Source organism: Meriones unguiculatus, chromosome 8, assembly GCF_030254825.1.
Source record: "Meriones unguiculatus strain TT.TT164.6M chromosome 8, Bangor_MerUng_6.1, whole genome shotgun sequence".
NCBI lineage: Eukaryota > Metazoa > Chordata > Mammalia > Rodentia > Muridae > Meriones > Meriones unguiculatus.
The window spans coordinates 1,557,986-1,575,552 of record NC_083356.1 but is presented as its reverse complement, the minus strand read 5'-3'; the positions used below and the strand labels follow the sequence as shown (position 1 = coordinate 1,575,552).

Here is a 17,567-nt window from a genome sequence, read left to right as displayed (position 1 = left end):
CCTGTCTCAAAGCAAAAAGAAAAAAAGGAAAAAAGAAAGAAAGAGAGAGAGAAGAAAGAAAGAAAGAAAGAAAGAAAGAAAGAAAGAAAGAAAGAGGAGACATGCTGAATCCCAGCAGGCAGGGTGTTGGGCTTAGGACCCCGGCTATCTCTCTGGAGCCTGAGGGAGGCGGGGAAACCCGGACCACCACTAAGCCCTTCCTTGGTGAGCCTTCTCAGCAAAGCCCAGCCATTTGGAGATAACTAAAGATGCGCACACATCCAAGAAGCCTCCAGCGGCTCATGCTGGACTCCCATCATCCTCCTCTCTCCCTCTGCACCGGGAGACCACGTGCTCAGTTCAGGAGAACAGGGACACCCCTCGTCACATTGCGTCGGCCCTGCCTTCCCAGTCAGGCTTCTAGAACCGAGCACAGCCTGACCGCCGCTGGAGAGACTTCAGATGCGGGCTCACTCACAGCGGAAGAGGGCCTTGAGACTAGTCCGCCTCGCCTCCTCACCATTCAGCAAGAGGGGGGTGAGGAAAGAACGAGACGGGCTGCTGGCAAGCATGGGGCAGGCCGACATGCACAGGACCTTGCTGAGGTTCGTGGTGGCCTCTGGGCTACAAAGGGAGCTGTGGGGTCTTTCCCGGGGCCGTGGGGAGGTTCGAGTGAGCCCCACTTACTTGAAGCATTGACCCTAGCTCCCACCAGGCGTGAAGAGGCTCAGAGCTAGCCCCTTCACACCTGAGAAAGATGGCCTTCTGTGCCTGGAGTTAGGACACCAGGCATCTGAGAGAGCCAGCCAGAAGGCAAATTCTCACTGAGCCATGTGCCTCTGGGCCACTCTCAACCTCCCTGAGCCCGGTCTCTTCTGCTCTAAGCGTGGCCCACCACGGAAGTTCTTTGGGAAAGCTATGGCCTTAGACTGAGCCATTGTCTCCAACCTTGGTCTCCTTTCCCCAGGCTGAGGGCGCTTTCTCAGGCTCCCTTATCTCCGCCTGGCAGCGTGGGAGTAGAGATAGCTGTGAGTGGGGCCGAGCCCCGGGCTGCTGTTGTGGTCCTGCGTCTAGCAGGAAGATGATGTCAGTCATCGCCCGTGAGTCACTCTCGGCTGGGCAGTGGGAGTGGGATTCCAGCTGTAAACACAAACATACGCCAGCCCAAAGGCCAGCACTCAGGCATGCGGCTCGTTTATGCTAGTGACAAGCCTGCGAGGCCCAGATCTACCCTTGCGAGACACGGCCTTCCTTTCCCAGCCAGCCAGATCACTGTGGGCCTAGGCAGAGTACCGTATGCTTGATTTGCCTCTGAGCTACTCTAGGCTTGTAGCTCTGTTTCTGCTTTCAGACATCAACTTTCTTTGGATTCTTTTTTTCAGGGCGCGCGCGCGCGCGTGCGCGCGCGCGCACGCACGCACACACACACACACACACACACACACACTGATTTTATGTAGCCCAAGCCAGACTTACACTCAAGTTCTGAAATGACAAGCATGTGCCACCACACCTGGTCTTTTCAGTCTTTTAAGAAGAAACTAGTGGAGGGTGTATTGATAGCATGAACAGACCGAAGTAAAGAATAAAAGTCCTTTAGAATACATTCGTATTACATAATATGAGCACGCAGGCCTCCAGAGGGCCCCTGCTGATTCCAGGATCCCACGGCAGCTCTGGAGAGCCACTTAATGACTACAGGGTTTGGTCCCTTGGCAGTGAGTGCTTAAACTTGAGCCAGACCTGTGGCCTCCCGCAGATATCACGGAGGAAGTGCAGGGAGGGGGCTACAAAGCCAGGAAGAGCTGCAGCCTGCTGCTTCCTCCCGGCCAGCTGCCCAGGCAGAGACTCCCACCTGCCAGAGGCCTCCCGAGCCAGCAGAGACGAGAGCATCGGGGCCGCTGCCAGCAAAAGCATGGGTTGGAACAGCTGGCAACGGCGACTTGCTTTGCTGCCGCCAAGCAGCTTGCGTGCTGGCAACATGGAAGGCACGGGGCGAGGACCCTCCCAAGAGAAGCAGGACTTCCCAGTCTAGTGGGAACCAGTATTATCATCAGCCCGGTCCGAGGGCTAGCTGTGTGCCCCAGTGCCTCCCGGGCACCCACGTGCAGGGTTGGCCCGTCTTTCCCCTTCTCTGGTTGTGCCCCCTTGTTTCCATCCTACCTCGGGTCTGCTCCCGCCCTCCTCACGCTGGGCACTGCGTTCTGGTTCCATTCTTCCAACACGGTTGGCCAAAGAGGAGATCATAAAAGAGACAAATGGGTGCTGGTGCTAGCTCCTGCCATCCGACACCACACTTCTCCTGAGGGACCCACCCCACTGCTCCGCACAGGGTAGCTGCTGCCTGCTCCTCCTCGGCCTGACGCAGGCCAACACTCCCAAGTCTCCTCCATCCTGAACAAACTGAAACAGCTAGCTCACTGGGTCCGGGGCGGCGGCTGCTTCCCGCTTCTGCCGTGGCTAGTTCCCAGCTCCTGGTCCCCGCTGCTCCTCAGAAAGCAAGCCTCACTTCCAGATGAGAGAATCAGGGTTGTGGAAGGAGGTGATGGCTGAGCACAGTTCACTGTGTGGGCTGGGCTGGGCATGTGCTCCAGGACACGGCCAGTAAGAGGTTCTTCGTCTGGGGCCCGGGAGATGGCTCCGTGGATAGAAGCACTTTACTGCATAAACCTGCATCCCCATCTCCCACACCTGGGAAGGAGAAAAATCGACGCCTAAAAGTTGTCACCTGACCTAACACACACACCAAAGCTCATACATACACACATTAATAATAATAATAAAGTAAAATTTAGAAAAAATTTTCATTTGGTTGCTGTAGTGTTCATGTCTGTAATGACAGTATTGGAAGGCTAAGGTAGGACGGTCATGAGTTTGAGAACAAACTGATTTGCATAGTTCCAAGCCAGCCTTCAGAGAGAGACCCTGGAGGCTCCGATTTAATTATTTGATTAAAGAATCTGTGAAGTCTCCCATTGAAAACACAACGGAAGCACAAGAGCAAAGGAGATCCCAAGCCAGGTTCTGTGCTGTCTACGCTTTTCATTGGGCATTCAAGAACCCACTCCCCAGAAAAATATCCCCAGCTGATTTAGACTGTGGTTCCCTCCCCAAGACCACCACCAAAGCACCTGTAAGAAGCTGAGTCCTTCCATGAGAAATAAAATTGTCTTCGACTGGGGAGGGGTGGAATGAGAATATTGGTGTCTTTGAAAACCCAGTTATGTTATGTGAATATATTTTTGTTTTACCCCTGGGTGTGGGAGGCAGGGCTGCTTCAGATGGCACACAGCAGCTGACCATGATTTCTGTTGTGCCCTAGGAGGGGTATGAATTTGCCAGTGGAGGAAGGTTTATGTTTGAAACCCTGGAGACTTTTATAAATGCCAGAGCCCCAAGGCTGGAATTGCTCTGAAGAGCTGGCTGCTGCTCTCCCTGCTACTATGGTTTGTTGCAGGTTGTCAGGTTGTCATGCACAAAGAGATGAGTAGAAGAAATTGGGTATCCTGCTGGAGAAGATCAAATTTGCCCAGGGAACTCATCAGCCCTAATCGACAAGAAGTAGTGTAAAAATATCTACCCCCCATTTTCCCTCTAAGTTCCTTCATTGCCTACCGAGTGTTGGGGAGTTGGAAGGGATTGGGGTGGTGTAGGAAGGTAGATATAAGAACCCAATGAAGTAGCCAAAAGCTCTGTTACAAGTGGCGGCCAACATGGAGCTAGTCAGAAGGAGAAACTTAGTTTCTAGTCCCAGAAAGAAGCAGCGGGCACAGTTGTTAAGGAAGGCACCAGTGGAGCTGGTTAGAGCAGCCTCCAGCAAGACTGTGTGTTCATGTTCATGTTCATACCCACTGCTCAGAGGCGAGACGCAGGCACTGAGCACGGTGTGAGCGAGAAAATGTCCAAGCTCCCACCGTCCTCCAAGCCTCTGGTGCTTCCAAACAGTCCTCCGAGGCACGCATCTGGGTGACAAGGGCACGCGCACAGAGGAAAACCAGAAGAGGATGCGGCAGAGAGAGGCTTGGCACCCCAGGCCAAGGAGAGACCTCCAAAGCAACCGCGCGTGCTGACCAGCCCTGAGGAAAACGACATTTCTGTTGTGAAAGCCATCTGGGAGCCAGGGGGACGGTGCCCACCTGTGCAATGCTAGCTCTCAGAAGGTGGAAACAGGGTTCATGGGAGTTCAAAGCCATCCCCAGCTGTGTGGCCCTTCTGAGGCCGACTGACCAATAGGTAAATAAGTAAATAAACAAACATTTTATCTAGTGGATGGAGAGAGGCCTCAATTCTTTTAATTTATATATTTTTATTGATTACAGTCTATTCACTCTGTAACCCAGCTGTAGCCCTCCCTCCTCCCCTCCTAATCTCCCCCTCCCTCTCTCTTCTCCTATGCCCCTCCCGAGAGGTCTCAGTTTTTAAGAAAGCTTAGGTCTTGGAGAGGACCCGGGTTTGTTTCCCTGCCCCCTTTCAGGTGGCTCACAGTTGCCTGTAACTCTAACCCCAGGAAAGCCAGTGACCTCTGGCCTTGGTGCTCACCCACACACATGGTACAATAAGTAACAAACAAATTTTAAAGAAGAAAACAACACTAGGCGCGGCTTGGTCGCAAACACCTTTAATCCCAGCACGGGGCAAGGCAGAGGCAGGTGGATCTCTGTAAATTCAAGGCCAGCCTGGTCTACATGAGTGAGTTCCAGATCAGCCAGGGCTACCTCGTCGAAACCTTGTTTCAAAAACACATTCAGCTGGACTCCCGAATGGCCACTTCAGAAGGTTTATACACAGTTTATAGGAATTGATAAGTTATCTCAAATAAAACAAAGTATCTAATGGGTTAAATATGTGGAACCAGAAGTACAAACATAGAAGCTGAAACCTTATGTGGCTGACACATCCATAAATTTTCGGGGAAGGGCTCTTTTACAACAACGGGGCACTCAAATTAATATTCCTGCAGTCCCAGAGACAGCCAGTGATGAACGTAGGGTGAAATGGTGATGCTCCTGGGGAAGATATTGCTATGTGTCGTCAAGAACGGTCACAAGCTGTGCCCATTGTCCAAGCACAGGACATCTGCGTTTACAGCTTTAGGGGGAGGCCACTGCTGAAAGGCCAACAGCCCTACCCCTGAGATGGTTTACTGTGTGGGCAGAGCAGTGGCCCATAACTAAGAAAAAATTTGCAGGCACCTGAGCAGCTGATTCCACCAGCCCGTGAAATCCGTGTTTGCCAACTTTCTAAAAAATCAAGAAAATGGAGGATGATAACAGATTTAAGAGTGATGAACAGAGTAATTCAAGCATGAGTCCATTACAGCTTGGGATTCCTTTACCTTCTTTATTACCTAAGTGACGGCCCATTATAGCAATTGACTTAAAAGATTAGTTTTTCACAATTCCTTTGCATGAGCATGACAGGGAAAGCTTTGCTTTCTCGGTACCTACTTTAACAACAGTGGTCAGTAAAGAGATACCATTAAAAAGTACTTCCACAGAGACTGTTAAATAGTCCAATTTTATTCAATATTTTGTGCAACAACCACTAGAAGTAATTCATAGGCAATTTCCTCAATCCATTATTTATCATTTCATAGACAATATTTTGTTGGCTGACTCTGACACAGATATTTTATAGAAATTGTTTAAGGAAACACAAAGAATTCTGCCATGCCGGGGGTTGCATATTGCTCCAAAAAAATACAGAGAGGAGGTTCTATTAATTATCTGGGTTATAAAGTAAGTCAACAAACAATGTGACTACAAAAGGTACAGATCAGTAAAGATGAGCTGCAAGCTCTTAATGGTTTTCAAAAATGAATGGGAGGCATTAATGGGCCAAGGTCTGCAATTGAATTAATTAATTAATTTGTTTCACACATGACAAGTAGATCCAGGCTTAAACAGTCCAGGTGGCTAACAGCTGGAACAGAGAGTGTTAACTCTGGTAGAGTGATGCATGTGTGGCTCAAACTGATCCTAAATGTGACTGAATATTGGTTATTTTGCCTTCAACTCATTCTCCCACTGGACTCATTATGCAAAGGGAAGACAGTATTATAGAATGGATTTCTTAGTGCATAAAGTAAAAAATTAAAGACTTACATTAAAAAGGTTTCTGAATTACTCATAAAAGGTAGAATAAAGACAATGCAGCCACTCCTGATGAGACCTAATTGGCTAGGATCAGAAGGAAGGAAAAGAAGACCTCCCCTATCAGTGGACTTGGGGAAGGGGCATGCGTGCAGAGGAGGGAGGAAGGCAGGGATTGGGACAGGAGGTGGGAGGGAACCATGGGGGAGGATACAAAGTGAATAAAGTGTAATTAATAAAGAAAAAAAAGAGTTAAAAAATAAAAGGTAGAATAATATGTCGATTGTGAGGAACAGACCCAGCCAAAACTGTTGTGCTTCTTTCTAATGCTGAGATTGTGTCGTTATGGGTAGTAACTACGTGGAGAAATTTGTGACAAATACCCTAAAAGCATCTGCAGTTCATTAAAAGAACTGGATTATCCCATGTATCCTAAAGGTAACACCAACTCCTGAAGCACCCACAAATATATATACTGATGCAAATAAGTTGGAAAGGCAGGTGATGAGTCGGACAGCATCAGATTTTCCTGAATCTCTCAGTGTGCAGAAAGAGTTGTTTTGCGTATGGAAGCTGCTGAATTTACCCCTGATAACTCAGAATTAACCCTGTTGCTTATACACCATGAAATCAGACTTAGGCTGTTCATTTACTCAGGATCATACAGGTTTGTCCACTGGCACAAGAAAATGATGAAATTGACCAATTATTAAGAGAAAGTGTGTTAGAAGCCTCAAATTTTCAAGAAAAACACCAAACCAAGGAAATTATTATTTTTTAAATGTCCGGCTTGTTCTCTGTGTAACCAAACTCCATTCCCTACAGGAAGTAACCCCAGGATGACAGAAGAAATGAAATCTGGCAGGAGGATGTGTTTTGTTTTGCAGAATTTGGAAAACTAAAGTGTGTACACCATACCATTGATACATATTCAAGGTTTCAATAGGCAACTGCTTTAGACTCTGAAAAAGTCGGCTCTGTAATTACATATTTATTGAAAATAATGGCAATTATGGGGATACCTGCACAAATTAGGACTGATAATGCCCCCAGAAGGATGAACAATTCTTTGCCTGTTATAATATAAAGCACATCATGGATATAGCACCAACCCTACAGGACAACAGTAGAAAAGTCTAGCCACAGTCTAAAAGAAATGCTTATAAAGCAAAAAGGGAAAGTAAAGGCCACCAGGAACAGACTAATAATGCTTTATTAACCTTAAACTCTCTGAATGGTAATGAAAAAGGAACAACACCCAAGAAACACTGGGTTATAGGAAAAACTGTGGGATTAAGTCATCCTATATACCGTAAGGATGTGTTTACATCAGAATGGAAACCTGCAATAGTTTTTCATTAGAGACATGGATCTGCTTGTGTTTCTACAGGGAATGAAAAGCTGTGGATGCCATCAGAACTTATAAAGATTGGAATTAGGCAGGGAAGAGCTCCTGAAAACCTCCACCACTGATCTGAAAAGTGTTTAGTTTGAAATGTCTGTTTCAATTATTGGCTTAAAATAGAAAGAAGGAAACGTGGTGAGAATTTTTGTCACGTTATGTGAACATGCTTTTGTTTTATCCTCAGGCGTGGAATGTGGGGCTGCTTCAGGTTATGCACAGCAGCTGACTATGATTGTCTCGTGCTCTAGGAGGGGCGTGAATTTTGCCAGATGCGGATGGTTTAAGTTTGGAATTCTGGAGACTTGTAGATGCCAGAGCCCTGAGATGGGCCAGAGGCTCTGCAAAGAGTCGGCGGCTGCTCCCCGAAGAGTCAGCCACTGCTCCCTCTGCTGCTGCAGTTTGTCAAGTTGCTGTGCGCAGAGACAATCAGAAGAAATTGTATATCCTGTCGGCGAAGATCAAATCTGCCCCAAGGAACTTGACGCCCCTAATGAGCAGAAAGTAGTCTAAAGAGATCTACACCCCCTCTAAGAAACCTCTAAGTTTCTTTATCACCTACCTAGTATTGGGGGGTTGGAAGGAAGCAGGGTGGAGGAGGTTGGAAGGAATTGGGATAGAAAGGGTAGTAGATATAAAAATCGAACAAAGTAGCCAAAGAGCCTGGTTACAGAAGGGGGTGCAATTCACAGGACTCAGTTGAACTGCGCTCTGTGGGGTTGTACTGTGTAGTGAGAGGTGGTGGCGGCTGCTGCTGTGTTTATCTCTTCTGAGATGGGGTCTCTCTGCAGCTCAGGCTGTCTGGAACTCATGCATGTAGCCTAGGCTGACCTTGAACTTAGGACAGGCCACCTTCCTTGGCCTCCTACATCTGGGATTACAGAGCCAGCTACCACTCTGTGTTGTTAGAGTCTTCTTAGGGATGGGAACACTGAAGCATGGCAACAATACACCACTGAGGCAGAATCATTGCTGGGAATGTTAGCACTTGGGCTGAAGTGTTCTCCCATGTCTCCTGCCCACGGGTGGGAACGGCTTCTTCCCAGGTGAGTGAGAGGACTCCCTGATGCCGTCTCCCTGGCACAGCAGCAGAACTTCAAGACCTCTCTCAGCCCAGGCCACCGAGCTGGCGGCATGGCCAAGCTGCCTCTCTCCAGGCCCCAGGACAGGAAAGGGAGTGAGGAAGAAACATTAGCGAGACTACAAAGCATGCAGAGTGGGTGAAGTCAATCCTCCCAGAACCCCCCAGGCCCAGCCCTGACTCTCACATGCACAGCTTCCCTCAGAGCTTCCTGAAAGAGAAGAAAAACATTCCTAGTAGTCAGGTCCAGGGAGCACCTGGGGCTGGGGACATGGTTTCAGGTCCCCATTAGATCTGTCTTTTGTGTCCAAGGAGAAAAAACAGCCAAGAAGTTCTGGCCTAGGGTCTCCCCGACCAGAACCAATTATATCACCAGGGACAACAGGGCAACCAGAATGTACAGGGCATAGGAAGGGTCCTGCAGTCCATATTCTAGGAGAAAACCATGATGCTGACTTGAAAGGAGGAGCAGGGAGCCGCCTAAGGTTGGGACCAGAGCAAGTTGAAGCAGACAGTCTCGGGGAGGGCGGGGACAAGCTGTGAAGACAAGTGATGGAAGCTGTGAGAGCCTCCAGAATGCCAGTAGGAACGTGGGAGGTGGAGCAGTGTGTTCGAGGGGGCACCTCAGGGACCTAGCAGCAAGCTGGGGGCAGTGTTGAATTGCTGGTGAGCGCGGCAGAGAAGCTACACTTGCCATGAGGAACCCTGGTCTCTGCCCTCAGAACCCACCTCAAGGCTACTGCTGAGCATCTGGGCTGTGCTGGGCACCTGCTGAGGTGTCCCTAGCCGGGAGCGAGGTCAGGTCAAGGCTTTGAAGTGGTCATGGGAGGAGTGACAGGAGCCAGGCTTGCTGCCCTGGGCAGCACTGAGCCACGGACTGGAAAGGGCACCAGAACAAAAAGCATCCTGCCACAAAGCCGCCCTCCCAACACAGGGGCTCTGAGCGAGTGAGGAGGTCCTCGGCTGGAAGGAGCCTCAGGCTCCTTGGGAGGGACGTGCTGGAGGGGGCAGAAGTGGGCAGGGCAGGAGAGGGACCCAGCGCTCGCGGAGGACCCCCAGTGCTGGTTCACAGCACCAAAAGTGGCTCAGCTCCGAACAGGGTTTGTCAAGAGGGGAAGGAGATGACAGAGTGCTGTAACACTTCACAGGACAGCTGAAGAAACAGAGGCAGGAAGAGGGGAGGGGAAGGGGCCAGGCAGCCCTCCTAGCTTCCAGTCTCCAGCTTCCAAGTAGCAGCCTGTAGACACTCTCTGCACTGAAGGATATTTGAACGAGGGGTAGAGTCTTGCCAAAGCCTAACCAAAAGATCTTCCAGGCCAGCCTGAAGACCATGGACACCGGAGTGGAACCAGCTGCCGGCCAGAGGACAGAGCCTAAGCACCACGCGGGACACACACACAGACACGCACACACATACACACACACACACAGTGAGATGAAAATGAGTAGCTGAGCACTTGGAATAGCAGGCAGGCCAGGCTTTATTGACTTTCTCCAGGGCCCAGCTTTGGGCTGTGGACATGGGGGACGGGGGATAGAAGGGGAGCAGGGCTGCTGGGCTGACGAGGGATGTGACTGCCTGATCACTCAACAAATGACAGATGTCTTCCGACTTGACTCCACTGTCTTCTTCAAGATGGTACGGCAGCTGGAGCCAGAGCCAGAACTGAAGCCAGAGCCAGAACTGAGGCCAGAGCCAGAATTGAGGCCACAGCCAGACACTGAGCAGAAACTCATGCTGGGGCTGTACCCAGATCCCTGGGGGATGTCAAAGCCACCAGTTACGATGCTAGAGCAGCCTCCAGACCCAAAGCTGCCTCCCCAGCCCCTGAGTCCACAAGTGCCTCCTTCGCCATCACCAGCTCCTTCAGGCATAACCACTTGGCCTGCACAATTTCTTCCAGGCATGACCATTTGGCCTGCACAATCTCTTCCAGGCATGACCATTTGTCCTGCACAATCTCTTCCAGGCATGACCATTTGGCCTGCACAATCTCTTCCAGGCTCAACCATTTGGCCTGCACAATCTCTTCCAGGCATGACCATTTGGCCTGCACAATCTCTTCCAGGCATGACCATTTGGCCTGCACAATCTCTTCCAGGCTCAACCATTTGGCCTGCACAATCTCTTCCAGGCATGACCATTTGGCCTGCACAATCCCTTCTAGGCTCGACCGTTTGGCCTCTACAATCTCTTCCAGGAATGACCACTTGGCCTCCATAGTCTTCTCTGGTATTGACCACTTGACCGCCATAGTCTTCTCTAGTATTGACCACTTGGCCTCCATAGTCTTCTCTAGTATTGACCACTTGACCTCCATAGTCTTCTCTGGTATTGACCACTTGACCGCCATAGTCTTCTCTAGTATTGACCACTTGGCCTCCATAGTCTTCTCTAGTATTGACCACTTGGCCTCCATAGTCTTCTCTGGTATTGACCACTTGGCCTCCATAGTCTTCTCTGGTATTGACCACTTGATCTCCATAATCTTCTCTGGTATTGACCAGTTGGCCTGTACCAACTTTTCCAGGCACAACCATTTGGCCTTCACTAATTCTTCCAGGCACAACCATTTGGCCTTCACTAATTCTTCCAGGCACAACCATTTGGCCTTCACTAATTCTTCTAGGCACAACCATTTGACCTCCATCAATTCTTCCAGGAATGACCACTTGGCCTCCATAATCTTGTCTAGTGTTGACCACTTGGCCTGTACCAATTCTTCCAGGCACAACCATTTGACCTCCATCAACTCTTCCAGGAATGACCACTTGGCCTCCATCAACTCCTCCAGTATTGACCACTTGGCCTGTACCAATTCTTCCAGGCACAACTACTTGGCCTTCACTAATTCTTCCAGGAATGACCACTTGGCCTCCACCAATTCTTCCAGGCACAACCATTTGACCTCCACCAACTCTTCCAGGGACAATTATTTGGCCTCTACAAATTCCTCCAGAAGTGACCATTTGGCCTCCACCAATTCTTCCGGGTATGATCAACTGGCCTCCACCAACTCCTCCAGGCATAACAACACTGCCTCCTGCTGTGGCTGCCAAGAGATGCACTAGGGTCACAGCAGGGTCCTCGGCACCGCAAGGGAACCCTACTCTCAAGTCCCCTCATACTCACAGATAGTGACCTGGCTGATGTGCTCCTTAGATGCCCTGGAGGAGGAAGGAGAAATGCTGAGAGGCTGGAAAGACTACAGTCCCACATCTCAAACACCCCGCCCCCCGCACAAGTGGAGTCGGGAAATCTCTCAGAAGCCCCTCTAGCACCGAGAGGCTGCACTGGCCTTCCACCCTCCCCAGCCCCACCTGCACTCCTCGCTCTCCAGCAGCCTGCGGTAGGTGGCGATCTCCACGTCCAGGGACAGCTTTGTGCCCATCAGCTCCTGGTACTCCCGCAGCATCTGCGCCATGTCCTGCTTGGCTGCTCTCAGGGCGGCCTCCAGCTCATCCAGCTTGGCCTGAGCATCCCTCAGAGCCATCTCCCCGTGCTGCTCGGCATCAGCGATGGCCGACTGCAGACCGTCGTTCTAGACGGGAGTAGAAATGGAGGAGAAAGTGGCCGCAAGTTTGACGGGCCCTCTCAAAACACCCACCATGGATAGCATTTGAAGACCCAGGTAGACCCTAATCTCAGGAACTCAGAATTATGACCACCCTGTGCCCAGCCCCTCCCATTCTAGGGGAAAATGCTGCCTAACATTTTCTTCTCCTGTAGCAGAGGGGTCAGTGGGGTCCCCAACATCTTCACATACACCCAGAGCCTCAGAGCATGGTCTTTTGGGAAGCAGGGTCCTGACTGGCTCACTGGGTTAAACAACTTGTGATAGCACCTGGTAAGCCCAGTGCGAGTCCTCAACCCAGTCATTGGACACAAGAGAAGCAGAGATATGTGGGTGACTCAGCATCACCTCAGATTCAGAAAGGAAAAAAAGACACAGAAGGCTGTCACTGCTCTGTCCCCACACAAATGCTCCAGAGCAGGAATGAGATCCCCCTCCACGTCTAGGAAGGGTTAAGCCAGCTGAGTGGGGACCCAGCATGCCGGGGCACTATGAGAAGCTCCGTCCATCCGGCCTGTGCAGAGAAGGGGACGGACTCCCCAAGAGAAAGACACGCAGCGGGTAAGAGACCACGCTCGTCAGGACTGGCCCTGGTGTGTCTATTTTAAAAGCAGGTGTGCAGATAGGCACTCAAGTAGAACACCAAATCACGTGAAAATAAGAATAAAGAGCTGAGGATGAAAGTTCAGGGCCACCCACACAACCACTGAGCGTCTTGCACATGCGCGCGCGCACACACGCGCACACACACACACACACAAATACTTATGTGACCGTGCTCTATTCTCGTCACCCATCACTCATCACTACAGGTCTCAAATCCAGTCTCCTGCTCTGAGACACACGAGCACAAACTTGATAGCTAGAAAGCCATCACCCTTCCCACCTGGAAGGGCAGGCCTCCTCAAACCTCCTCAGACCTCCTCAGCCTTCTGTGAGACCTCCTGAGGAGGCTTCACACTTCAGCCTTTCTGGTCTCCCCTTCCGGGACCCCACACACACAGACACACACGTGCTTCTCCGGAAGGGAAACCAGAAAAGTGTTTGGTGTTGAGTTTCCGTGTACTTGTGGAGGGAGAGCCAAAAGAAGAGATGAGATGAGAGTTAGGCCAACTGACTCTCTCCCCAAGAAGGCAAAAGCAGGCTGTCCACCTGAACGTGGGCTGTGAGCGGAGGACTCCTGGCACTGGACAGTGCGAGGGCCCGGAAAAGCCAGACTGGAATTCAGGGAACCGGCAGTTCAGAGGTGCCGCGAGGATCTGTCTGCAGCCTCCCCCCACGAGTCGCCCGGATCCCTGACACTCATCCTCATGTTCGCCACCGGGAAGGAAATGGCTAGCTGTGGGGGGTCGGACGATAGCCGCTGGGCACCTACCTGCTTCTTGAGGCTGGCCGTCTGACCCTGCAACCTCTGTATGGCCTGCCGGAGCTGGGCGATCTGCGCCTGCGCTTCCTTCATGCTGTCCCCGTGAACCTGGGCTGAGGCCTGGAGTTCCTGGTACTGAGGCACAAGGGAACCACCACTGGCTGAGTCCGCAGCCACCTCTGACCCCAGAATCTGGGGCGCGCCACCTTCCCACCCAGCGATGCCTCTGACGCTGGCGCTTTCCCAGGGCAGGTCGCCTGCTTGAGCTCAGGATGTGCCCATCGGCTGGTCTCCTGGTTTCCTGCCACGCCCCCCTCCTGCGCAGTGGACCAAGCCCTCTGAACCCCAAACCTCAGAGCTGCCCCGACAGGACCAGAGCTGGTGACCCTCCCGGTGCACAAATACCCCCGAGTTGTCTGTTTGCCCTTTGGATCCAGCACCTTGGTCTGGAACACGGCCTCAGCCTCGGCCTTGCTGTTCCGGGTGATCTCCTCATAGCAGGCTCGGACCTCGGCGATGATGTCGCTGAAGTCCAGGCAGCAGTTATTATCCACAGACAGCACCACGGACATGTCATCTGCCCGGGCCTGTAGCTGCCCCAGTTCCTGCGGGAGAGACAGCTCAGTGCCCACCACTGTGCCACAAGGGGGAAGGGTGCCCAAATGGCCATCCACTTGCCCGACACCCCCTGAGGCGCTCCAGTGACGTCTGAAGGGTGGAGAGCAAAGGAAAAACACCTGTGAGGCCCCAAGCCCTCTGTTCCTGCTACCCTCTCACTCCTGATGATACTTTCTGCCACACGATCAGTCACGCTGGTCACCTCGCATTTCCTGTGGCTAAGGATACAGCCTCTCTGAGTCCCAAGAGCTTCCTGCCTGAAGTGTTCCTTCCCTCCTTTACGCTTACTGATTTGCCTTTTACATCAGGCTCTTTTGCATTTCCAGCCCTTTGCCCTGTCCTCTGCAGCTCTGTCCTGACAGAGTATGGAACTTGTGTTTGTTGTCTCCGTCTGCCTTCTGACAGGAACTCCGTGAGGTTTTTTCCTGGTGCTTCACCACTAAATCCTCATACCGATGCCTTGTAGCTGACTAGCCAATGATAATGACCACCCACCAGAGCCATCCTAACACTCCCCCTCCTGCCGGCTCCCCTCCTGGCCACAGGGAGCTGGCCCATCCTGCGCCCACTCCCCACGGGTCCTCACTTCTCTGTACAGGCGTGTCAAGAAGCAGACGTGTTCTCTCAGAGACTCCAGCTTGCCCTCCAGATCCATCTTGCTCAGGAAAACCTCATCCACATCCTGGAGACAGGAGACAGACACCGCCCACTTCCTCTCACGACCCCATGCCAGTGTGTCTGACGACCCCCTTCTTCTCTGTCCCCCAGCCTGCCCAGCAACCCGCTGTGCTGTCTCCACTTCCTGCCCTGCCTCCCAACCTCTCACCCTCTGCAGTGAGCCCAGAGCCCGTCAAAGGGCACCTCAGTCTGAGCGTGCCATCCCAACGGGGGTGAGTGTGTGAAGATGACAGCCTGCCTCAGTTACTGTCTACACGCACACGCACACGCACACGCACACGCGCGCACACACACACACACACACACACACACACACACACATGCATGCACACCCCAGCCTCCCAGCCTGGGGCCAGGTTAGGGGCACAGCAGGGGCTCTCTAAATAGAGCCTCTGAGCCCCTCCCACCTTCTTAAGGACCACAAAGTCATTCTGCACCGAGGCATGCTTGTGAGCTTCCTGGTCATACCTGCGAAGGGAGAGGAGAGTCAGGCACCAGGTCAGGGCCCAGCCCTGTGCTCTGCACCCCTGTGCCCTCCCTGAGTGCCTTGTCTTCAGAGGCCTCGAGTCAGGAGCCACCACTGACCCGTCTCTCCTTTCCCGTCAGGGGGTTGCTCGTCTGCCTACACCCCTGCGTGGGACTTTCAGCCTGCATCCCGCAGGACGGTAGGCTGAGTGTCCTGATGGTTTCCCAAGCACTCCGCAGGCCCTGAGGGGGTGACATGGGCTTCATCCAGGAAGCAGGCGGCTCTGTGGCAGGTCTGAAAGCCTGGCCCCCCTTCCTCTATCGCACCCACCACATCCCCAGGAGCCCTGGGGACCACAAAGGGAGGAGAGGACGTTTTCCCAGAATGCAACAGTAGACACCAGGACTGGGAGAGGAAGGAGGCAGCCCCTGCTCTCCAGCCCTCGCCGCCCCTCAGCAGGGCTGTCCCTACCACCAGGCTGCCTAGCTAAAGAGCTAGAAGCAGAGTCCAGCTCTGAATCACACCACGGACCTGGGGATCAGCACACTAAACTGACTGCCCTCCACCCTAGACCAGAAGACATCTGACTCACGTTAGCCCGCAGCCTGCTAAACAGGAATTTCTCGAGAAAGCTCTCAAGGTGCTGTTTAAATAAACCCTTCCCAGTCCGGACCAGACGCACGGAGCCTTGCGGCTAGGCCTCGGCCCTCTGGCGAGAGATCTCAACATTCCTCCCGGGTCTCTCCGGGCCTGGGTGGGCACGGGGGTCTCCTCTACATATCACAGGTAAGCCTGTGAATCGGGACGGGGGCAGAGGATGGCCGCAGGAGACCCTCGGGCTGGCAGAGCACTCCGCACACCCCGAGCCACCGCAAGGGCCCCACTGTGGCCTACTTGGACTTGTACTCAGCCTCCTGGTCCCGACAGGTCTTCAGCTCGGAGTCCAGAGCCCGCCGCTCCCTCTGCACCTCCTCCAGCTGCTGCCTGAGCCGGGCCAGGCAGGCTTCGAAGATGCACTCCAGGCCCTGAGGACTGTGCTTGCCCTGCAGCTGCTGCAGCAGCGCCCACTTGGTCTCCAGGACCTTGTTCTGCTGCTCCAGGAAGCGCACCTGCGGCCAGACACAGGGCCCTGAGACCGCTGGAGAGGGAGGCCTCAGACAGCCTGCGTGAGCCCTTCTTCCTGCCTCCCACCCCTGCCTGGGCAGAGAAGCCCCAAGCCCTCCCTTAGCCCACCCATGTTGGATGGAACAATGGAGACAGGGCTCCTCATCACTAAACAAGTGCCCTCTGTCCCCAAGCCCCTACCACGGAAGAGCAGAAAGACTCTAGTTAGACCAGGGCAGGACTTCCTTGCCACTGAGGCAATCAGAAGAGTGGCAGAAGGAGGTTGGATACCCTCATTCTGGTTCACCTCGTCCCAGCAGTTGTCTGCGGGAGGCCCAGAGGTGGGGGGCTAGGCCCAGGCTGCTTGCCCTCACCTTGTCAATGAAGGAGGCAAACTGGTTGTTGAGGGTTCTGATCTCTTGAGTCTCCTGTGTCTTCACCACCTGGATCTGGGGGTCAACCTCGATCTTCAGGGGGGTCAGCAGGCTCTGGTTGACGGTCACGGCCTGGATGCCCCCTGGAGGGCACTGGGAAAGCCCAGGCCTTCCATTCCCCTGCCCGAACCATATCCCCTGCCTGGCCTGTGCCCCCCAGGCTCGCTCACAAGAGCTTCCTCTGCGTCTCTCGGAGGAGCTGAGGCTCCTGCTGCTGACGACAGCCCTGCCCCGTGCCCCCAAGAGGGCAGAGCATGCTGAGCGGGTGCTGAAGCCCCTCTGGGCCCGGCATGGGGAGAGAGACATGGCAGAGGCAGACAGGCCCGCAGCTTCAGACAGACTGGAGATGGTCACGGTGTGTGTGCTTCTGCCCCGGGGCCCTGGCACGGGACTTTTATCCCTCCCGTCCCTGGGCTGGGCCCTGGAGAGCAAGATGTTCTCAGTCTGACTATGTCTGCTGCTCGCTGCGGCTGACCTGCTCTGACACACCTGGGGGATGGCTGCACGGCACGTGCAGAGCCTGAGGTAGGAGACCCAGGCCCTGCCCTGCAAGCCAGGGACGAGGAAGCCTCAGAGACATGAGCCGTGGCCCCAGGCAGCAGTTGACATCACTAGGGAATTCAAGGAAGGCTTCGTGGAGAAGGAGAAAAAAGAGCCATCTGCCAGTGCAGACGGGAGGAGGGGAGTGTGGGGGGCAGCGCAGAACAAGGGGAAGTTCCGCTCCCAGGGGAGAGCCAGCCTCACTGAGGCACCACAGGCCCTGAGCAAGCGG

The 17,567-nt window shown here is 53.0% G+C and overlaps 1 protein-coding gene across 1 annotated transcript; it reads right to left on the bottom strand.

Moving 5' to 3' along the window:
* Positions 1-10,028: 10,028 nt before the first annotated feature.
* Positions 10,029-17,164, bottom strand: LOC110541708 (keratin, type II cytoskeletal 78-like). The gene is made up of 9 exons (XM_021628423.2): positions 16,736-17,164; positions 16,152-16,366; positions 15,199-15,259; positions 14,700-14,795; positions 13,936-14,100; positions 13,505-13,630; positions 11,876-12,096; positions 11,688-11,722; positions 10,029-11,607 (listed from the first exon to the last, which is right to left on the bottom strand). The coding sequence occupies exons 1-9, from the start codon at positions 17,099-17,101 to the stop codon at positions 10,142-10,144; spliced, it is 2,751 nt and encodes a 916-aa protein (XP_021484098.2). The 5' UTR covers positions 17,102-17,164; the 3' UTR covers positions 10,029-10,141.
* Between the last annotated feature and the right edge of the window lie 403 nt (positions 17,165-17,567).

Coding starts and splice junctions, on each gene's coding strand:
- LOC110541708 (XM_021628423.2), bottom strand. CDS start 17,101: ATGTCTCTCTCCCCATGCCGGGCCCAGAGGGGCTTCAGCACCCGCTCA. Junction 13,631..13,935: donor AGGCCGTGTTCCAGACCAAG/GTGCTGGATCCA, acceptor CTTGTGCCTCAG/TACCAGGAACTCCAGGCCTC. Junction 11,608..11,687: donor CATCAGCCAGGTCACTATCT/GTGAGTATGAGG, acceptor ATCTCTTGGCAG/CCACAGCAGGAGGCAGTGTT.